Source organism: Dromaius novaehollandiae, chromosome 5 (assembly GCF_036370855.1).
Source record: "Dromaius novaehollandiae isolate bDroNov1 chromosome 5, bDroNov1.hap1, whole genome shotgun sequence".
Lineage (NCBI taxonomy): Eukaryota > Metazoa > Chordata > Aves > Casuariiformes > Dromaiidae > Dromaius > Dromaius novaehollandiae.
Window position 1 is genome coordinate 11664167 of NC_088102.1, and position 24587 is coordinate 11688753.

General features: G+C 41.1%; 1 protein-coding gene across 3 annotated transcripts in view; it reads right to left on the reverse strand.

Moving 5' to 3' along the window:
* The window catches only part of KIF26A (kinesin family member 26A), a 102482-nt gene that overhangs the window by 21593 nt on the left and 56302 nt on the right, over positions 1-24587 (reverse strand). For all 3 annotated transcript variants that reach the window (XM_064512019.1, XM_064512020.1, XM_026111366.2), the window contains one exon: positions 6836-7019. In XM_064512019.1, the coding sequence (XP_064368089.1) occupies positions 6836-7019 (184 nt within the window). The remainder of the gene's footprint in view (positions 1-6835; positions 7020-24587) is intronic.

A 24587-nucleotide genomic window follows, 5' to 3' on the forward strand; every position in this document is an offset into this window, starting at 1 on the left:
GTGGGAGACGAGCCTGAACCAAAACTCAAGACCTGGACATATTTGACCCTTCTGAGAGTCAAATCTAGGTACATGCTTAGCACCTAAACACTGAAACACCTCAGAAACACATCTGAGCTGGTGCCAGCTCGTCCTCCTTTTGCAGCTCCTTGCTACAGGCTCCAGTTTGGCACCTGTGGGTCACGAGGAGAGACCCAGTGCCCCGCGGGGTTCGCTGCTGCTGTGCCGGGAGCACTGGCCCCACGCGCTGCCCTTCGCATGGCCTGGCAGAGCACGGGCTGCCCTCCGACTTCCAGACTGCCTGGTTTCAAACTGGCTGGAGTTGAGAACAGGGAAAGGGAGTCACAGCAACCAAAACAACGGGCTCGTTGCAGGACCAGTCAAGATAGTGCAAAACATCAGCGATACAGCGAAGTGTCAGAAAGCAGGTTTGCAAAAAGTAAGAGACAGTCCAAAAAATCCCAAACCCCAAATTTCTCTCAAGCTTGTCTCTGACAGCAGACATGAATGTGAAACTGATAGCCAGAGCCACACTAGCAGTTTTGTCTAATGCAGCTCATGTATTTTGGATATGCTGAACTGAAGGGAGCTACAGCAAAGCCACAAGTCAATGAATATGAAACTCCACCAAGATCACTGAGGCAAGCATCGTCTCAGAAGAAATCACGTCCACAGCTGAATTTGTAGAGAAATGAGCCAGTGGATAACAGAGGCAATGACGCAACCCTACACAATTTTAGCTGACAGATCTAAACAAAGAATCACCCCCTGTGAGTCACTAAAAAGGGTCTTCTGCACTGTAAGACAGACACACCCAGGACACTGAGACAGTCAATCATTACCATGTAATCAAAAGAGATGGAAGGGCCATCAACACTGAGACCAAAGAGAGGGCAGGAACTGTCTCACACCTCACACAAAGAACCAGATGATTTGGATTCTGTGCTTAAGACTATCATAGACCTCTAGCCCATTTTTTAGACAATAAATACGAAAACTATTATATATGGGAAAGTTGGTCATTCACCCTTCAGTGGAGCGAAGGATGCCAAACACTCTACATAGTTTAATTTGGGGCAGACACGTAGACAGAAAAGACTCCACTAATTCACGAAGTAATGACTAGACTCCATGGCATTTTGAATGCTGAGGAAATTAAGACCTTGACCCAGCCAAATATGTTAGCACACACACAACTATAACATATGGTATCTTCTTTGAAATCAATGTATCTGCAGGGCTCATGTGTTTATAGCGATGCTTTGTTAGCATTTCATGCCTATATAGTTGTCAAGCTTAAAATTAAATGGAACAAGAAGGAAAAAATAGAAGGCACATATTAAAAAGCTTGTAAAATTTTAAAATACATAAGCTCAGTCCTTGCTGCTAAAATAAACTCTGACTTTGTCTGTCTGTATTTTGGGAAAGTGCTGGCACTATACTGGAATCCATTCTAAAAATGCTGGTCATATTCTACGTTACAGCAGTATCATAATCCTTAAATGAACAAGCAATTTGGTCTTTAGCAATAAATGTCATTATATCAAATTTGAATGGACACTAAATATTCCCTGGAAACACACATCCTTGACAGGCATCACCCAGCCAGGAAGCTAATTTTGTCCAATGTTCACAAAATGGCATATAACATCAGGTTAATTAAATAACTGTGTTTAGACATCCACCATTCTGAATTAAGATTTCTCACCAAGAAATTACAAAGAATTCACATTCAGTTGAATAAAGACCCTTTTCCAATGAAATCACTTATTTTTTCAGCTACAGTGTAAATCAAATTACAAAAGTCCTAGTTCAGAGCCAATATTTTTCATGGATTTAATTGTAACTGACAGATATATAACCCTTGCTAAATTGGTTTACTGTGAGTAGTTCTTACAGGCCTTTCATATACTGCCACTACCAATGGATGGTGAATTTATATGCAAAATTGCTATGCTAGTATAGACCATCTAGCTCCCCTGGGAGAACCTAAAAAAGAAAAAAATCACTTCTGTATTGTACTCTATTAAGGAAGAATTGATTCTCTATTCCCAGGAGACGTGACGAAAACTGTTTCTTTTCAAAGGTGGAAACAGAGTAGAAGAAATTGTGTATTTTTATCCAATTTTTCACATTTTTGTTTAAGCTGTTCAAGATATTTCAGCAGGCACGTATGTACCTTGGATTATACAGGCCTGCATATATGGATGGAAGAGTACTTAGTATGATACATGATTTATATCAGAAATAACACTCTAGTCATTAGGAAACAAGCAGCCATAAAGATGACAACATTAAGTATCTATTTGTTATCCGTCATCAAACTATCATAAGAACCAGTGAAGTGGACATACAACACAGTTAAGAAAACCCTGCATGATCAGTAAATCATATTAGCAGTACCTTAGCTATGGCTTGGAAAGCATAAATGAAAGTAAATGTTTAAAAACGTAAATGGAGACTAATATGTATACACCTGTCCAAGAAACATGTTTGGCAATTCAGGTTCTCTCTAAATGCACCACTTCAGTTGTCTCAGAGAAGGCTTCTGTCATGCTGACATAAAAAATTGACAGGATCTTTGGAAGAGACAAGCACTTAAAGTTGCTCTTGTACGTGATGCAGTATTATAAAGAGCACTGAACAGAACCCTAGAAAAAACATTTTACATGAAAAAGGCTCCCTACCATGCTAAGAAAAATAGCAAATTAGAATGCTACACAGCAGCCACTGTAAAAAGGATGTCTTTTTTAATACCGCAATATGATAAATTATCTTAAGTAGCACATTAATGTCAGAAATGGAGCATAATCTAACTTCTTTCCAGTGACAATATTAAATGGCTTTCAGACGTCTTTCCTCCTATTCTGACATTAAATTTAATAACACCCAGAGAGACCACAAAAATGATTCAGTTACAAGAATCATACTGCAGTGGATCATTGCCTTTTAAGTAGGATTCAGCGAAATGATTTGGACTCTGATGTTTTTGGCACATTCAAGAGAAAGGTATGAAATTTACTATGTAACATTTATCAGTAGTAAGCAAAATTCCTTTCAGTATACAGTTTGCCAATGATAATGGGATTTTCTTTTGTGCGTGAGGGTTTGATGATTGTTGATTACATGAAACAGGCCCCAGAGAGATCCTACAGTTCTAAATTTGTTTCAACCTTTCCCTGCTTGGTATTCCTGAATATTGAGGCCCCCTGCTAGCACCTGTTGGAGTATATAACATTGTACACTCTTCATGAAGAAGAGTAAGCAAAAGGCTTAATTAGAAATTCTTATCACAGGACAAATCCACATGATCCTGCTGAAATTCTGATAAGCGAAAATTGGCATTTGTGAAACGTAAAAGGAATTAATGAGACATTTATTTTCCACCTTTTCCAAAGAGTATTGAAAACAACGAGAAATTATAAGCAGAAATTGCAAAGGATACATAGATACTCATTGTTATAGTAAGTGGATAATAACAAAGGTATTCAATGCCCATAAAAGTCATATAGCAATTTCTCCAGCAGAACCACATGACATGCACGGGAATGATGTTGTTAAGAACATGCTCACTGGGCTCAAATCATCACGAACTGCAAGAATTGGCTATCACAGCTTTCCATATTCCTGCTTCCTCCAGCAGTCCTGACTAAACACAGTTACTGTCTCTGCTATGGTCACAGAGCTTGATGGAAGTAGGAATTCAAACCTCCTCTCATCCCTGAATGTCCAGGGAGCTCACAAGTAAAAGTGAGGTCCCACGACCAGTGACAGAACCTGTCAGCCACACTCCATATAGCGTTTCTTCAAAAACTCAGACTCATAACAAACCTAATGCTGCAGCTACCATCATGGTTAATAAAATGGGCTACAGTCATGCCTGATTTCATTAGAGCTTATTGTTTGTGCACAGTTAGAGTTGTTTTTATGTACACTACTTTCTGTTAATATTAATATTCATCTGCCATTTTATCACCCAGTAACTTCAGTATCATGAGATCCTTCTGCAAGTCTTCAGAGTTAGTTTTAGTCTTGGCTACTCTGGATACGTTGATTTACCACCTTGTCCAAGCCACTTAAGATGACACTAAACAGCATGGACCTCTGTATGACACCACTGCTAACTTGGCTCCATTGTTAAATCTGACCTTTTGTTTCCTACCAGTTATTAAACCACCAGAGGACACATGACAGCTTAGGGGTTTTTAGGAAACCTAGGTGAGGGCACTTGTCAAAAGCTTTTTCGAAACCCAAATGCACTCTGTGAAGCAGACCAACCTTATTCAAATGCTCACTGACTCTTCCACAGAGCTCTAGCATATGCATTCTGCCTACAAAAGCTCCATCACAGATCCTTATTGTATCGTATTTATCCATGTGTCTACTAGTTTCAATCTTATAGTTTCAAACACTTTGCCTGGGATGAAAATCAGCCTTACTCATCTATACTTTCTAGATTCCCTCCACAGCCCACTTTTCCCCCTTTTGACCCCAAAGTGACATCACATTTTCCATCTTCCACTCCTCCGGTGCTTATAATGTATTGAATACCATCTAAAAAGAGAACACTGAGCACAGGTGGGGGGAAAAAAATAGTTAGAAATGAGAAAGCAGTGTTTTCTCACATGTACAGCAGAAAATGGTGAGGAAACAACCCTCTATGTCACAAGTAACCTCATACGACAAAGCAGCAAACTGGGAGGTGAGGAAGGAAAACTCCGCCCTACCAGCTGCTTAATGCATTGTAACCACACATAATAATAGGGCCAGGCACACCACCGACCCGGGAACGATCAAAGAAACCAGGGGAAGAGCCTGCCACAGCCACAGATGCTGCTGTAGGAGAAACTGATTCCAGAATCCAACCTGGATTCTGTTCCATATGTGGACATCATATTTATTATTGGTCAGGCTGCAAGAAGAAGCTGAGGAAAAAGATAACAAGGAACAGTCTAAAATAAAAAGCTGTTAGAAGAGAGTGAAGTTAACAGAGGACCTCAGCACTTCTGCCAGCATTGGCAAAACGCTATATTGCTGAAGATTTTAAGGGTAAAAACTGTAATTTAAAAAGTTGCAAAGAAGGGATGGGTTAACAGGGTCATTTAAGAGGAACTGTACATTTTAAACTATGAGTAAGAAAAGATGCCTAGTTACCTTCCTCTTAAAGCAAGACTAAAACAGCCAGTGCACCCTATCAACATTTGGATGGTCTAGATCTAAACTCAGTAATAGGAGTGATCCTGCTAGCAGAGAGCTCTTAACCTCTGCAGCACAACGCAGGCGTTTTCCAAACAGCCGTCAACAAGCACCTGCTGTGAAGTCCACAGCTGGAACCCTGGGCCCAAGCAAACAGTATCTTCAGCAATGTTTTCAGCTGACAGCTAAACAAGAGACATTTGAGTCCACAGCAGCTTGTCCATCCAAAAATTCTGGAAACCCTTGGTGTCCTGTGTCAGGCAGGGGACAGATACCACCCACATTGCCAGAATGCTCCATACGTCCCATGCTGGAGGAGGAGCTCCTCCAGCTGAACAGGTGGGCACAACCCTGGTCTGTGGGTTGGCTCAAGGTCCTGCCATGTTCCCAGGCATTCTAGTAGAGCTCTTCCCTTGGATTAGACCTCTGCTGTGCTAACTGACTAAAAAGGTAAGTAGACCACATGATCCAAGATGTATAATTTCCTGCCATCTGGGACCACGCACTTGATCTATATTAGACTTTGTTGATTTATTTGAAGACACCAGACAAACCAGAGCTTTCTATGACACACAAGTTATGCAGGCTGGCTCCACTAACCACCCTGATAATGTAGGAAAAAGGCTGAAGTCCCTTGGCTACACACAGGTGTAGGCACAGAAGTGCTGTGAGGTGCAGAAAAACAGTTCTTTGAGCTGCAGGCACAGGGAGATGCAAACACGCTTTAAGAGCCATCTTAAGGCCATTCCTTGGTGCCACAGCTAAGTGCTAAACCTAGCAGAGAAGAGGCAGGCGCAGCAAATGGGCTCTGCTAAGACATATGCACAGAAAGGGTGTTTCTTCTTTAATTCTTCTGCCACCTGAGAATCTCTAAGTCACTGTGCCATGCTTACTGTATGTGCATAATACTGCATCCTCCTTTCTGACATATCAGAAAAACAGTGGCAGAAACCATGTTTTCATCTGTAAGCTTCCAGTTTCTTAAAGATAAGCCCATAAAACAAAGCAATGACTATTTTCTTTTCCATTTAGCACAAACTCACTGTCTTAAGAGAATACAAAGTATGCTCTGTAAACAACAGTGTTAGTTATAGGTACTTAGGCTGACAATTATTTTAATGCTGTGTTATATGGTCTCCTGTGCACATTAAGTACTTCAATTCTATCTTCAAATGCTAATACCAAGTAACCTACATAAATAACATTCATCCACATGCCCTCGACATGTTCCCTTAACCCACAGGAGACAGACAGCACCAGCAGTTGGGCCTTGCAGGCAACGCAGAGGCTACTTCTGACAGAGACTAAACCCATACGTGTGCGTTGGTTTTGGATCAGTGAAGTCAAAGGAAAATTTTGCTGCTTACTTCAACAGCAGGAAGGTCAAAAGAGCCTCTGTCAATACCACGGCCAGTGACGTCCACTGGCTTCAGCACAGTGTGCAGTGAATCTGCTGTGGGGCTACCAACTCGAGTCAACAAACGGTAACAGCGCTCAGGCACATTCACAGCTGTGCCTAACTCGCTATCTCACAACCATTCCCTTGAGCTTATCCAACCCTCCTTTAGGCTGAAAGTTTCCAGCTCTATTAAAATTAATCTAGAAAACTAATTTAAAAATAATTGAAATCGGAAGTTACCTTTCCAATGCCAGGGTTGTCCTTGATTTTGGACACAGCTCTCAGAAGGCATGGTGGTGCTGGGGGAGGGCAGAGCTGCAGGATGCCACTGAAGTTAGAGCCATAGATGGAGAAGTCGTGTGTGTGTGGCAGGGGAGGATGGTATTTCTTTCTCTTCGAAGACAGGTTAAGCTTCTGTGCTGCTCTGTATAAAAGTAATAGCAAGAAAGGACAATGTTACTGGGTGTTATCTGCAATCTGGACCAGACAAACAGATATTCACTGTCATCACTGTCTGTTTAACAGATCAAGTCACTTCATTCTAATCAGATTTCATAAGAACACACCACCAGAAGACTAACAGAAGGAAATATGGGTATAAAAATTACTGGCAAAATATTCAATTAATTTCTCCCCCAACAGAGTTTCAGTTATAATCTAACTTTCCCCTCTTCCCCCAACAGCTTCACAGTTGAATCTTAAAATGCTAAAATCTCACTGACATCATAAAAAGCTGAAATAATTCCCTTGTCACTGGCAGGACCAGACGGACTTTGCTGGTGATAACATTATGAAAGTGATGTTTTGTATTCTACAAGTTACTCAAGACAGAGAATGACACTCCCAGTCAGCTGAGCTCAAGATACTCTATTGTTGGCTGCACTGAAATCATTAGATAATTTCCCTCCAGACAGATTGGTTTTTCCTCCTCCATTCCATTTTTCCACATTAAAAAGGGAAAGCTATTAAAGAGACATGCTTTAATGTTCTAAATGATAATGATCCTGCTTTTGAAATGCAGAATTTCAAAACAGAAAAGATGAAGAAAAAATTAAAACATACGATTATAATTGCAACATTCTTCCTTGTGAATAAAAATAGGCATATAATCAGTGTTTCTGCTATTTCCCAACAGCAACACTAAATGGTATAACAAGAAACAAAAATAGAAACTCAACTCTACATCAAAACCTGTACAGGAAAATTAGCCTGCAGAGTTAAGCAGAAGAAATACACGTTAGTGAGCATGTGCTGGGGAACCACCACCAACTGGATGGTGGCAAAATCTCAGCTCTGCCAAAGCCAAGGAAAAGTTTTGCCAACTGCATAGGGAAGGTGCAATCTGACACAGAGCCTGTCAGTAGATAGCCCACCCTCAGATGCATATCGTAAAAATATCCAACACGCTATCTTTTATCATTCCTTCAAATGACTCTTAGCCACCAAAGACTCAAAGTGTTACACTGCTAGTGTCCGTGACCTGAGCCCATGGTACTGATACCAACAGGTTTTCTGGAGGCAAAGCACTCTTCTGATCTATGCTTGCAACACAAAGCTGTGTCGCTTTGGATATATTCGTTTATGTTAACATTAGTATATGTGACCACAAAAAGTCTCTTTATACAATGGGTACTTCATATTTTTATTATGCCTTTCAGCCCAGGATCGCAAAGTACTTCTCAGTCAGAATGAGTTGGCCTCAGCAGCTGTGAAGTAATTACTGTAGGCAACAGACATATGGAGAAACTAAGGCCGTGCTTTGCTGTCACACCTAATTCGGGGTAAATCTCGACTACTAACCTTGCCTTGAATCTAGTAATCAGACAGCCTCAGGCTGAGTCAACTCAGTAAGCTGATCGGACAAGAAAAATTATTCCTTTGCTTATTTTGGGGGGGATGTTAGAAGCAAAAATGAATGCTGGGAGCAGGAGGGCTGCATGGTTTCTTCCAGCAGCGGCACTTGCTTCAAATGAGTTACAGTGCGAAGTATTGGTTGTGTCCCAAGGAGCAAAATGACTCAGTTAGGTTGAGATTATAATCGGTACTAGGGGCAAGACTCAGAATACAGATCTCCAAAATTCATAGTCCTATGCTCTAAATGCCCAAACCTGTGCTTTAAACTCCTGAACCTTTCTCCTTCATCAACTTTGAGAGATGTAGACCCCCCACAGGCTTCCTTCTCCCTCTGCAAACACTGTGGTATTTAGAAAAAGACAAAGACTCAAGTGAGGAAAAAATCAGGCTCGGTTCCAAACTCAGAGGGAGCCATAAGCCACTGTCTCGTGAGGGACGAGCTGGACTCTTGCCTCTAAGGAAAGCAGCAGCATTTGACTCCTGCTGCATCCTGAAATCAGCAGGAACCGTGTCCCACAGAGAAGCAAAATACTGCAAGCATGGACATATATAAAGCCTTGGATTTTCGGTGGCAATGAGAACTGATTTAACTGCCTAAATCCCAAATCCCCTTGCTAAAACCTCATTCAGTATCAAACCATACGCCTGAAATAGGACACCAGGCAAACCGTTGCACAACTTCACTATGGTTGCAGCTGCACATTAAAACTGTAATGCCTCCTAAATATGCAGCTTTATTGTGCAGAAAAGAGTCTCTACCTGTTGGTACTCTCATTCTGGAACTCAAGACAGTCATTACTCTCTATCTCCAAGTACCAATTAACAGTCATGGTTATTATTTAATCATCTCGTTGATTAATATGAAAGATAATGTTTATTTCCTTGTTTACATGCTATGATTCCTTGTTAAAATGATAAAAACAGCTCAAGAAAATCTCTTCAAAGTGCAATCAAGATATACATTAAATCCTGATGAAATAATTATTCCTTCAATAGATCTAGCTGGAGGAGCTCCTCTGGGAAGCATATGTGAAAGGGAATCGGATACAAAGAACAAATTTACTCAGGCAACATTTATTCAAGCACCTAGACTAAGCACTAACAGTCAATAAGTAAATGCACTCAGAAAGGCCAAGCTAAGTAAAATATATAAATCAGTCAGTCATACCGAAGTATAGTAGCTCTCACTTCAAAAAGCAGGTGGAAGATAACGGAACCACTACTAGTTTTCTTAACTTCCCCATCAAGATAGACCAACTTTTAAACTGATTCATTTCCAACAGTATTCGCACCTTTTCTGCATCTCCACTGTTCAAAGGATAGCGCCATATGCTAGCTAAAGCAATTAACTGCTACAGTGCTGATAAATCCTTTTCCTATGAGTTTGGAGAGCCATGATGTATTAAGAAATTTGGCAAAGGGACTGCAGATGTCCACACGGGATAAGAGGAAACTGAAAAAGCAGAGGAACTGGAGTAGCTGTTGTAGAAAATAATCAGTGCTTTGATGGGCAACAGGCCAGCTGTGCTAATAATGATGTATGTGGTCCACATTTAAAAGGCATCTTTTCTCAGGTAGCACTGCACAAAGCTTAATTATACACCTTTTTGTGTGTTTGTATGCAAAAATCACTTTGCCTGACATTGAAATGATGTTGTTTCCGTAGTAGGAACATCACAGATAGCTATAAAAATAGTTTAACTTCTCCTTTTAGGGAAAAAAAAATTCTAATGGAAAGAATTGGGCAATATAGGCAAAATGAAATGCAACTATCAAAATCTAGACTCTGAATACAAAGGTAAGTAACCTCCATCCTTAGCTCCTATAAAAGTGCAGTCAGTTCTTTAACTATCACCAAAGACAGCTGGTACTTGGGCTCTTCGACCAGGCCAGGCAGAGAGTATCAAACAAGCACTCATCCGTCCTCATGCATTTCTTCCAGCACCAGCAATCTACGTGCTGGTACCCCAGCCAAGCACTCAGTAGGCCAAAATACAGGCCAGGCTGGTTTGGCTACAGGCCCAACCAAATAAAACAAAACCTGACTTCACAAACCTTAGTTCAGTAAAATTTATGATAGTCTGTGTATTTCCAGGGAGCCATGTGAGACACTCAAAAGTGCTGGATTTTCTGCAGCCCTTATCCAACAACCCATTACTGAATTTACGCCTAAGTTTTCACTGCTTTTTTCTCTAGCATTCTTTTCTTTTTAGGTGGAATTTGTCCCATGAAAAAAGGGAAGGCTAAGCTTTTGTAAACTGGGCATTTTTGTCTAGCAGGCACGATAAAGACAGTCACACAGGCTATATTAGACCACTTCCTATAGGTGCCTACTTTGATGCCATGCCTATTTCCTGATTTGCTTCTCTTTCTCAAATTTAATTTTGCATTGGAGGCCCTTACATCCATCTTTGGCACCATAGTGGGCTGTCTGTCCTTCACCAATCTGAACTTCTGTTTCCTCACAGGGAAAATTATGTCCCCTAGGGTATACAATGTGAAAGTTTAGAGTTAGTCATTTATTTTTCTTGGCATTTTCCAAGTATTTTGTCACAGCTTTGACAGAGGTGTATGCTTTCCACCTATCTTCATTTTCCCCATTCAACTTACATCAAGCAGTCTAAGAAACGTTCTTGCAGGGGACTCCACACTCTCATGCCTCTCATCCAATTAAAGCTTTAGAGACAGCCGTGTATATTATTTTTACCTCTAGCTGTGAGATCTATTGTCTGCATTTTGCTTAACTCTTTTCATCTTTAATAAAAGTTGTCTTTTAAGATGCTCTGGAGAGTTCTTTCCTCATAGCTAGGTGTCATGGTGGAAAATAAAACTAATATATGGCGCACGCAGGAGCACTCAAATGTCAAATGACAAGGGACAGTCTCTAACCTGCTCTTTCCCCCACACAATTTACAGATTCCTAGGTTTTCTGCCACACATGGATGAGACTAGTGAGGAAAAGCATGACTAGATCAATTATACAATGCTCAGCAGCTGGGGAATATGACTATGCAACAACAGTAACTACAAAGCCTGGCCATTAAAAGAACTATACAACCATTTTTTTTAAATGGTGCCTGGAAAGTTAACCCGACGTTTCAGATATTCAGTCATACAGCAAGCTTCTCCCAGCCTACATTCACTCCATGGTCTGCACATTACAGCTGTGAAAGTAAACAGCACAATTTAAATCCCTTAAGAACTGGGCATAATTTCTTCATGAAAATGGAAATGAAAAGCAGAATTGAAACTTTTGGAACTATGCAGAATTATAAAATTTCACAAAGTGCTAAGCAAATATTGATTAAGCTTCAGAAGCAAGAGTGACATGAGAAATACTGTGCGATACATACTGGAAATGAGTCAACTGAGATTTAATTGGCATGATGGGTTTACAGACAAACCACCACAACCAGTACAAAATAGAACTGGGAGTCCTGCTTTCCATTATTAAACTCCACTGACAAAAGATTATGAAAAAGAAAACACAATTTTTGCATATTCATTTCAACATGAGTCATTACATTTTAACACACTTTTAGCATTATTAGCCATCCTTATCTTTCACAGATCATTATTATTACTTGTATTGTGAGAACGGCTAAGGGCTTCACTGGGACAGTCAAGGCCAAAGCCTTAAATACAGTCCAAGCTTTAAATATCTTACATTTTCGGAGGGCTCATTCAAGGGTTTTGGTATGATCTTGACAGACACTGCCAGGAGCAATTTTTTATGCTGATTCTGAACCCTCTGCAAAACTGAATAATTCTGGGTGCAGGTTTACATTGGATAGCTCAGAAATCTTTATTCAAAAGCAAGACTCTTTCGAACTTTCCCAGTTCCCAGCCCCCAAACTTAGCCATCAATGCAACGTTACATAACCAACCTAACAACCCTTTCCCACTGCAAACCAACTTGAAAGGAAGCAGTGGGAAAGTCACATAGTCTGTCATTGTATCTGCAGTTCCAGTTATTGTTTCCTTAATTACTCGTCAATACAGACAACAAATAGACGGATGTCCTACAATACACCCTCCAGCACTCTGCCCTGAGCCTTCCGTAACTCACAAAATAAACTTGGTTGGCATTATTATTTTTATTATTGCTATTACTGTTTGATTTGTGGTCCTAAAATTAGAAAGGTAACACAATGAAGCAGTACAGTGGCTACCAAAAACCCCATGCAAGCTTAAAAAAAACAAGGTATCAATTTCCATTAACAGCATTAGATTTAGAAAATAAAATCCCATTCAGAAAGAGCCATTTCTAAAGGAAAAGCTGGGAATGTCTAACTGTATCACGGAGGTTTGGAAAGGGCAGATGCCATCCATATTTCTGCAGCAATTGATACCAAAAACTGAAGAGAGATGCAGCTGAACTGAGGGATACAGTTGGAGCTGGAGTTTTCCAAAACTCTTCAAAGCCAGACTCATCCAGCCTGTTCTTCCTACACTTCCTGCAAACTATCAGTTTCCTGAATTTAAGGCCAGATTCCCAGAAATCAGCAAAGTTGTACTGGTGACTCTCACTGCCCTGTAATTTCTCTTGCTGAAGATCTCAAGCCGAGCTATTACTCTTCAAAGGGGTTGGCCCATCCAACACTGTTAAGCGGTCTTTTGTAATGCTCCATCCCAATTCCCTCTGCCTGAGGGAACTAAACCTCAACAATCTTTGCTTAGGATAGTTGCCATACCTCAACTCTCATACACTGTATTTATATTCAACATGCAGCTTGACTTTATTAACGTTAGTCCTCACGACACTATTGTGAGTTATTCAGGCATTCAGACAAACAGCAATCTTGGCAAACATTGAACAAGAAGTCACCTATAAAGTATATGTTATATTTTGAGATTATGGTGTTTCCCTGCTAGAACAAGCTTACTAGGCTCTTGTGTTGCATATATAGCTTCTGGAGGATATTAAGGCTTTCCTCACTTCAGTATTATTACACAAGAACAGAACCAGCCCTTTGTTTCCTTAGCTGTCCCAGCAACGCTGTCAAGAAGCACTGCCAGGAAGAACAAACAATTAATGTTCCCTATTTCAGTGGTTCACCTCCCTTGATAAATAATTAGTTCATCTGGATCACAATGCACAGCCTCAAACAATGGCATTTTTATAATGCGTGATGGTAATACAGTTCAATAGAAAAACATTATTCTGAAACATTCCAAAATGTCAAACCACATCTAATATTGTGGGGATATTACCAAGCTAACATTGTAAGAGAGAGTATCTCTAATACGAGATTAAGTTCTTGCCTTGCCTCTCGCACATGGCATAATCTTGCATTTCAGGCTTGAATTTCAGCCTCTTGCATCAAGTGACCTCTTAATTTTCTCTTACTATCTCTTATTAAAATCAACAAGGCAGAAAAAACAGCTATATTGACATATTAGGAACATCATCTGCTCAGAGCTGATCAGAAAAGATGGGACTGGAATGGATTTTAAGAGGTTATCTAGACTTTCCCCACCCCCCATGGTAGGATGCACTTTTTCTAATACATTCCCAATATATATTTGTCCAGCTTGTTCTTAGAAATCTCCAGTGAAAGCAACTCCACAGCCTCCCTAGGCAATCAATTCCATCTTTTAACAATTCTTACTGTTAGAAAATTCACACCTAATGTCTTGTATAAACCTGTCTTGCTGCAATTTATGTTCATTGTTTTCCCTCATCTCCCAAGCAGGCATGCAGATGAGTTTACTCTCTTCTGCTTGCCGTAACTTTTACCTATATAAAGACTGTCACCACGTCTCCCCTCGGTCTTCTCTTTTCCAGACCAAAAAATCCCAGTCCTTCCAACCTTTCCCCACAGGTCAAGTTTCCTGGACTTCTGATCATCCTTGTTGCACTGCCTCTGCTCTAGTCTCCTGGTCCACATCTTTCTTCAAGTTTTATATGTAAAACTAACTACAATATTCCAGTTATCAGTTATGTCAGTATCAAATTTCTTATGGACCAGAGCAGTATAGAATCAGGCCCTAAATCTGTTAGGCTGTTCACACATGGGATTTTAAAATAGATACAGTAAAGAGAGACTGTCACATCTTGATAAAGTGCAGAGTTAAGGTCTAATGCATGGAGGAACGACAGTTGAGATTCACCTGAATTCAGGCACCAGATAGAAAGATCAAGCAGAGCCACTTTGGGACAGATTCCGAAAGACCTCTGGAAGATGACAAGTTAAAATAAACTTGCAGAGTACCCCTGAAATCAGAAGAATTTTCTTATGCTCTACAGATCCAAGAGCTGATCCCATCTCCTGACCACAGATTATTATTTGAACAGAAGCAACCAACCAAGCCCACTTTCAAGCATTCAAGGGATTTGCAGACAGCAATCCAAGAAGGAATTTCCATAGCTCTCCTCCTTAATTTTTCCCCATGTTTAAGAAACCCAAAGGGCAGCTCTTCAGGAGCACTGCCTGTTACACTCCAGTCATTTTTTATGCCCTCCCAGACCCAGCAGTCTTTGAGGTCATTGCTACAAAATTGTCACGAGTGATGTCAACTCCATATTCTCCTTGGCTTGCAGATTTAAGACACTTTTCTGGTCAAAGAACTCTGCTTCAGCAGCCAGGACCAAGGTTCAGGAGCTGACTTATTAATTTATATACCAGAATAACAACTAGTCACCGCAGCCTGCCACATACCATTTCCAGCTCTGTTCACTAATGATGTTAAACAAAACGAGAGCAGATGAACATATCGCTGTACTTTCATACTTGCTGTTTACAATTGTACCATATGATAAACTGCTGAAAACCTGTGTAGGTTAATCTTTATGTAAGCAAGACTGTCAACACCTAATATAGAAATATGTCAGTTCCCGGGCGGCACACAGCATAGATAGCTACATATTGAAAACAGAGCTACCTGAATGCCAACAATATTTTCTCGCTCTATTTCATGAACTAACTGAGCTAAAGCAGGCAGAACCTCATCAATCCAAGCACACTCCTTAGGCAAAAAAAGTTAGGCTTATTTGCCAGCAAGACACACACTCATGAAACAGGGAGGCTGAGGGAAATAAAATTTTAGTCTCATCTGTATTCTATCAGGAAAAAGTAATAAAGACATTTTTTAAATTGCAAAGTAATGAAATAGAAACAATGGTGCTAACTAGCCATTTATTATTAAAGTAATTACTTAAATAGATCACTTAACATTTTGCCCTGCAATACCAGCTCCTGATATACAGAAAGAAGCCAGTATCAAAACGCCTTATCAGGCAATACATTATTTTTGTTACAAAGGATATTACACTCCATGCTATTTATCAAAAACAATCTGCTGTGAAAAGAACAGCATTCTGCTCATGCAGGCTGCTCCAGGGAAGAAACAGGCACATTTGTGAGGGGAAAGGAGAAGAGAAAAAGAGCAGGACATGGCAAATGGGGGGTTCATCTGCTGGATGAGGTCCAGGCAGGAAAGAGGGGGACTGAACTAGGGGGAAATCCAGGATTTCCACATGCCCAGTCGCATATCACAGTCTGAATACAAGTTAGCATCTGTGACTATAAAGCCTCCTTTACTGTTAAGCTCTAGGGTTGACTATGTTTTTAGGTTACCTTCCTTTGTCCCAGCACAGCATCCCCACAGAAATACCTTTCCCACCACCACTACCTCCCTCAGTACCACATTTTACTGCATATCTAGTAAATCTGCAGAGGGTCCATCCCTGCTTCAGCCGGGTTTTAGTTCAGATGCTTAATCAAAGCCTTGACACCTATACTGCCAAGCAAATAACTTCTCAGGGGGACATTTACTTATGCCTAGTGTTACCAAGTTAAATGGGCATTGACAGCATTAAACGATGCAATGAAAATCACAGAAGTACAGAAGTCGTACACCCATGCAGTGAGGTATTTTTAAACAGAGGAGGAACACACAGGCTTCTTAAAGCCCGGTGTTCCTGTGATTTATTTAAGTGACATCAGCTCTGTAATGATTCTTCTCAGAGGTATAATAGACTGAAACTGCAACATCATTTAAAATAGTGCTCAGCAGGAAAACGCATGTTCTGCTGTCACTGAGGACAGGCTGGGAAGGATACGGCTGTCAGAAGCAGAACCTGCCCCAAAAGCCTCCGGGAGGGGACAGAAGCCTCAGCCTCCCCTGCAAGGTGAAATGCAGCCAGCACGCTGCTCCCAAATGCCCCCCCTCCAAACCCATGCCTGCCTCAACAGACAGCTTTTAATGTTTTTGACCCCAAAATGCTAAGCTCAAATTTCAGCAGAAACAAGCACCTCCTGAAGACCTGCTCAAGACACATCACCAAAGGATACTCTAAAGGTTGCCCTGGACTGCAACTAGCTTCACTAATAACACTAAAATTAGATTCATTTTATGCTAATTAACTTCTATTGAGCCATTTCCTTCCAGTAAACACTCAATAGGGCAGTATTTCTTAATAAGTGAGATCCACCACTGAGCGACACAAAAAGCCCGACAAAACATAAAGCAACCCCAAAACTCTGTGACAATGTGCACAGAAGCACCAGCTGATGCTGACTGACGTACTGGCTAAGCTGTTTGAAACACGCTGCCAAAAGAAACATCTTCCAACCTCAGACAGGAAGGATGAGGGAAGTTTTAGCCAAAACTCACTATTTCAAACAGAATTTAAAAGCACATTCAGAGTAATCCCACAGCTGGTCAAGTGCTGAAATGATAATGCTGATGTATTATTCTGGGTTGACATTTCATTTTTTTGTTATAAATGATAATGTGAGATGTCTCATTTCGTCATTAGCACAAGCAAGCAAAGTGGGCCAGCTCAGCCTACGGCCAGCATTGCTTGAAAGTCCATCTGCTCTGCAACCTGCACCCAGCACACGGTATGTTGAGTGTTAGAGTGACTGCAAGCCAGCAGCGAGAAAAAAAGATTCAACTAAGTATCAGTCTGACTTTCCTATTTTGACTGCTAAGTCTGTCTATCATAACAAAGCATTAAAATAGATAGTTAAATATGTTATTAGAAGAGTCGGAAAGTCAGCAATGAAGTTAAGAGAAACAGGTGCGAACTGTCAAATTACAACCCTGCAAGAAAGTCACCGTTATCATTTTACCTAGGGAATGCTCCGTTCCTCCTGCAGCAAAGTCACCAGCTGCAGCTGCCATTGCTGCCGAGCTGAGGGACCCTAAATAGAGGAGCCAGAACCAGCGCTGATGCTCAGGAGTCAAAGAACCAAAAAAGCAGGCAGACTGGGAGGGCTGCAGCGGGGGGAGGTGGGAGAAATGTTCCCCTCGACAAGTTAGGCAAGGCAAAAAGATGGGAAGAAGCCAAAGGGAGGAAGACAGGCAGGAAACTAGACACCAGTGAAATGCCACATATTCAGGAATGCAGAATCAGGAGGGGGCATTCAGCTATGAATGAATAAGAAAATACAGAAAAGGTCATACAAAAAATGTCTAAATTAAGGGACCAAATAATAAGTTGAGGAAAGCGGAGGAGTAGAGAGGGCAAAATAAAAACAAATATCCTCAGGACTGTGGTCAAGACTATTCACGAATACTTCAGATTTTTCTCTAGTTAAAAACCCCTCTGCTGACCATCACATTCCCCCACACAGACACACTCTCCATCAATCCTTTCTGTCTCTGTAAATTCAAACTTGGGCAGTTCCAATGGCTTAGATACTCCTTTTCCACATAATTGTGGGCACACCATTTCTAAGTGATTCTGCTTTGCTCCTCCTCCTGGACATGAAGAATGTCTCAGAATATACAGCTAATGCCAAGGCACATTATCTCTAATAGGAGTGGCACTGAGCCACCCAGAACAGCTCAGAGAGTCATCATTTCTCCCTGGGGGCTTCTCCTGGTGCTCCACAAGCTCCTATATTACCCATTATCCCACTACTCAGCACTCAGGGGCTGAGGAAAATCAGCCTCCCCGGGGTTGGCCTCACAGGGTAAGGCAACTGGTTAGCAGAAAATGCTGCAAATGTTTTGTAGTGCTTGGTTCCACTTTTGCTACGAAACAGAAGTAAAGACCTAGGACATCCTCCCCTTTCTACCTCCAAAGATGAAGTCCCTATCATGAGGACCATGAGATCCCTACATCACTATATCTGGCTCCCTCCTCACTCTTTCATTATCTATTTTTCAGATTTCCTGGGTTTTCTGTATTTCCTGGTTGGCACCAGACTCCCTCCTTGCTTCATTTTGCCACCTCCAGCATCACCCTTTTGCTCATCTTGCTCCCATACTTCCTCTGTGGCCTGTGCCTTCCAGGTAAGGCCTCCCCTTCCAAACATCTCTGCTCCCTGTCTCCCCGACACTGATGCCTTGCGCAATCTCGCCTTGGTTCTTACCTCAATCCCTAACCCTCACACCAGGTAGCTTCATTTTCCAAGCCAACAGCCCCAAGATACCCAATGCTGCTGCTTCATCTGGGCACCACCACCCTCGCTTTCTCAGCCAATTCCTCTCGAGTCTCTCAAATCCTCACTGTCTGCTCTCCATGAAGGCTGATCATTCAACAGTCCCTGATCTACTTAGCCATTTCCTGATCTCAAATCTGTTAACCTCTGGGACTTTTTTCATCATTTCACTGACTCAAATCCCCAGTGCCAATGTCCAAAACTGCCTTCTCTCTCTTCTCAATTATTTCAACTTCTCTGCCTCCTCCCTCTGCTGATCTACAGCTCTGTGTCTGGTCCTTGTTTGTCCCATCAGTCTCAGAGTCTTCACAGATGAGCTGTTCGTAGCAGGGATCCTCACTTACCATTTACTGATAAAGCACTGTGTAAATGTATGATGCAGTACTAGCAATAATATCAGTAATGATATCAGTTCTGCTCTTAAACGTGCTGTCCTGAGAGCCATTTCTGTCTCCAAGAACAAAGCCTACTAAATTCAGCCTTATCTTCTAATTTATCCCCCTTATGGGCTAACACGAAATGAGATATATCTAAAGCATACACTGTTTTGTTTGTCCTTAATTATAGGCAGTATTATGCTGCCACAGCAACTAGGAAAGCTTAAGCTGCTCTAAGATGATACAAGATACTGCACAATGCTACACACCCTGCGCGGTCTGCTGTCCCCGCATAGCGCTGCGCTAAGCCCATGTCATGTTATTCCCGTGGGGATGGCTAGCAACCACATTCCAGCAGCCACAGCCTGGCACCGGCAAGACGAGGCAAGCCCTTCGGTAGCACCCGCTCCGTCTCCACTTGCACGCCTGTGCGAAGACTTTTATGCTCTCTCCGCTCCATAGGGAAAGTAAAAGAGGGCTGGGAAGACGTCTGCCTCTCCAGCATCATGGAGTGACACCCTGCAGGGACCAGGCTGCTCCAACCCATTAGATTCCGAGGACGGACTCAGCAAGGGGAAAAGGCTAATTAAACATCCAGCTCCCTCTGAAAGAGCTGGACACTTCACCACATCTGCAGCTTTCTCCCAAGCTGCAGACTGCTCACGCATCCCTCCCAACCTGTGGCACACAGAGCAGCTTGAGAGGGTTAATGCTAGCAGGATGCAGGGCTAATGCTAGCAGGGTGCCGTTTCCAGTGTGGCTCTCCCAGGATAGGGCAGCTCCACACCACCCTCTCTATGCAGGGCTGCAGCCTTAAGTGCCAGCATCTGGCTTTATGCATATGTGCTGCAGTCTCCAATACAGGTGTAAACATGGTTTTGTATGAACGCTAGGAAGAAGATGGGCTTCCAACAGTAACTGAGTGGTAGCAAGAGAAACAGGGGCATTGCAGGGCATTTAATGAAGATTGGTTGATATTCCAAGCAGTAGTCAATCTGCATTAATACTAGTCAGTCATTACATCCCTGGAACAGCCTTGTATCTCCCTTGATACTGCTATGACACTGCCAAGTGGAGATGAACCATACATGGGTCTTTGCACATATCTGTCAGCAAGACAGTCTTAACTGGGAAGAGCTGCTACGCTGCTTTTCTGGGTATTTAATTCAATTTTAATTTTTCCCCATCACCTCAACATACAATTTCTTGGGTGTGGATAATGCTTAACGAGGAAGCTGTAACAACTGACTCCACTTCTTCCGCTGACTTGTCATTCACCAAGAATTTACTACGCTTACCCTTAACTGTACTAAACTCTTCTGTTTCAGCCTCACAAACTAGCCTAACTACCACAAGTCAGCACTAAAAGGTCTAACTCAGGATCCAGTGAGTCACAAATTTTCTTCACCTTCTGCTGAACTACTTACTCATAACCCAGTTATCTACTTTATCTGTCAAAGAGATTTAAATTATGCCAGCTCTGCACAAAGCCAGGATACCAATGAATCCCAGCAGGGTAGAGGGTAAAAGTTTACAGCTATTAAATGCAGAGAACTGGTGAACTACATTATGAACTTAGCAGAAATATAATTCTTGCTTTTAACAGAGCAAAGAATGACGGACTGAAGTGATTTAGCTACAAACACCTTGAACAGGCAACTTAAAAAACGTACATTTCATTTTTTGTGCTTTTTTTCCCTGTATTAAATTCTGAAAGCACCGATAGTCATGGAATAATCAGGTTTAACAGGTTAGCGGTAATTTATGCCTCAAGTGTTTCTAATACATCATAATCTTCTTTCACAGAATTTGCATCACTGTCAAACTGAACTACAGATTTTTGGTTGATGCTTTTAACATGTTTCTATGGTTACTTTCCAAGGTCGCATCACAGATGCCTGAAGAGCGGTTCAGAAAGACAAAAGGCATTTTGCATCCTTCACCATATTAAATAATTTATGAAAGTTAAGGCATCTTCATGGGAAAAAAATCGTAAAAAAATAGGTTCTGAGGTTATTTTCTCAGCAACAGTTTAAAGCACAGTAAAATCAATATCTCTACAGCAGCCTTCAAGAACTAGACTATTTGACTAATGTTCCATATGGTACAAAATGCCAAGGAATACATTTTAAGTTTAGATCTATTTGTGCAAGCCTATATGAACTGCATGAATGAATCTTAAAGCAGAACATGTAGATATCTATTTGCTACTGTCAGTTTTAGCTTTTAAATGAGGCACCAGCTATTGTTTCAGAAAGAATTCTGAGTCTAAAAAATACGAAAATAAAACTGAAAAAATGAAGTTAAAATGATAATGACAGCCTGTATTATTTCCATCATTTTTTCATGCAAAGCCACACAAATTTCATCTGTCTCCAAAACACTACAAATTCTGACTAGTGTAATGAAAGCTTGTACACAAAATATCTGAATCCTCTGCCTACCGCTACACTAGATCACAGTTTATTGGAACTAATTGAAGTGTCTGAGGCTTGGAACAAAAACACATTAGTCATTTAGTGGTTGTGCTAATATTGCTATGCCTTTCCTGCAGTTTCATTAGATACAGACTGCTTCAATACCCTAATCATATGCTCAGTCACAGCACAATCAGTACACAGAGTACTGACAAGCTGTCCCACCATGCCTAAAGCTGATAAGGTGCCTGCTCTATGAGTAACCTCAATTATTGACTATATTTTACGGTCAATCTAATGACCAAATGCTTATCAGTGAGCCATCAGGTGCCTGTAATAGGATAGTGACCCTTAGTTTATATGTACCATTACTGCTCATTAGTGAATAATTAGATTCTTTAATCCACAACTCACAGACATTAAAATATGATGGAATATTCTGAACCTAGAAAAAGACCACTGTGCTTATTTTAACTTTAAGATATTCAATTACATTACTCAGAGATTGTGTGTTATGTCTTGTTAAGAAAAGCTGCTCGAAAAAAGTGTATCACATGTAATGTTTTATGCCATATCTAAATTGACACAGCTTTCTTAGACATTCAGGAACATGAAGAGAGTGGAGAGATAACAGGTCTGATTCACCATTGTGATTCCCCAGATTTATTAACTTAAATGGTTTTAAAGTAGCAAAGCCAGCAGCATACTACTGCAAATAATTGAGAAAACTAAAAAAAAAAACAAAAAACAACAAAAAACCCAACAACTTTCCCTCAAGTAAGTACTATGTTTCAAAGAGTAATTGTTCCAACAAAAGCAGCTGGACGCAAGGGAAAGTAGCTGCAACCAGGCAGCTGGTTCGCTGTGTTCGGAGGCAGTGGTCCTAGTGCAGCTAATGCAACCCCGTGACAAACTGGTTTGAAAAGACAGGAAATAATCCGATAGCAAAAGAGATTAAAATTTAAGAAGGGAGTTTGTTTGATATATAATTCCTTTGAATCAGCTATGACTTCCCGTACCTGCCCTGTCACAGCTCAGATCTTCCTCCCACCTTGCCCCTGTGCGCCAAGGCCAGACGTGTGCTGGCGCCAATGCAGCAGTCCCCACCAGCAGCATGGACACTGCCACAGCTGTCACAAGCCACCAAGAGGGGAAAGCACAGACTGATGGTGATGACTTGAGTTTTTAGGGGGCCTGGATTCTCCTCTCAAGGGAGTGGTGCTTCCCCTTTTGGCAAATGGGCAATTAACCTCTTCCCAGGTGCATCCCCATTCCTGAGCTGCTCCTCCTCCTCCTCTCTGCCCTTCTCCTTCCTATTCTTGGAAGCAACATTTCCTCTCTTCCCCAGGTGCCTGGCTAACAAGAAACCTGACAGCTTATTACAGCTTTATACCAGCTTTTTTATACAGCTTTTTTTTTTTTTTTTGCAAGCATAAGAGGATGCAGCCCACAGAATGGTCCTATAACTATATACCCAAATGTTTTCACTGTTCATCTAAAGTTTGTTGAGGTTGTTTATACAAAAAACCCTGGAAACAGGTAGAGAGTTTGGAGTACCGCAGCCAGGCATGGCTCAGTCCACGCCAACGCGCAGTGCCCAGTTATGTTTTTGTTAAACCTGAAGAACATGAGACTAAGCTGCTCCTGCATCAGAAGGGTAAATTGGGAGCCTCTTTGCAGAAGTTAATGCTCATATGCTGTACTTTTTGCTCTGGCTTTCTTAAAGGCTTTCATATTCTACCAGTGACTCACTGGGAAGATTCATTTTTTGCTAAATTCTGTAGCCCTTAGGTAACATGGTCATTGAGTAACGTCTGGCAATTTGCTTGTGTGACACAGTCATGTGTTAATCAAAGCTTTTTTCTTTCTCTGACACATCAGAGTGAGCAGGAATAAAAGCTTAAAACTGATTTAATTTCCTAATCTTCTACCAGTTTATAATATTTGGCTTTGATTTTGAATCATTAGCACTTCCAATCCCAACTCTGTGCAATTCTAGGTAATGAATAAAATACTATTTTAAAAAAAAACAGAATGTAATTAAGCTTTAAGAAATTAAATGAGATATTCAAATGAGAAAGCGCTTTCGATGAACATGTAGATTGGGGCTGCATATATTCTTAACAAAATCAATGCATTCATTGCAAACACCATCTTAAGGATCTTCACTTTAACCATGGGTACATCTTATTACCAGGTGAATGTTTTGCTGCAGCTCTTAGTCATTATTGTCCAGGTGAGGACACAATCCCTTCTGTACTGCCTTCTGAGTCTGTGACCTGACAAACACAGAGCTGTGCTTCTCAGTGAGGAACAAATTAGAGTAACAGAAAACCCACACAGCTACAACACAAAGCACACAGACCTCCTCCCTTCACAGGCACAAGACAGCACACAAGTCAAAGGGGGCTCTTTCACTGAACAAAGACTCTAGTCCTAATGTGAAAATAAACATTTATTTGCTGCCAGGAAATAACACAACAGCCCAAAAGCTAAGTGTGCTAGGACCTGTGCAAACACCCTTAAAGCTGTTTCCCAAAAAAACAAGACTGGAAGCATTTATTCATGTGAAAAATTCCACATCTACTACTGCTGCTGCTAAATAAACCAAAGGTGCAATTTCCACAAGGACCCTACCAAGCCTTTAACTTCCAAAGTAACTAACTCTGCACCACAATACAGTAAAATTTAATATACATGCCTACTTTTGCTTAGCTGCTTTATTTCTATGTCAAAACGAGCCTTTTCCCAACCATAAGTCTAAACCACAGCCCTTTCTACAAAAGGACTTTTGAAAAAATTGGAGGTACTCAGAAGAGTTATCAAAAAGAGGGCAATGATTTAGAAAATTATATATATATATATAATTATATATATATGCATGTATGTAAGAGGATGGTGCCACGAGGGAATCAAGGCAGGGACGACCTTCTTCCCCAAAGTGTGG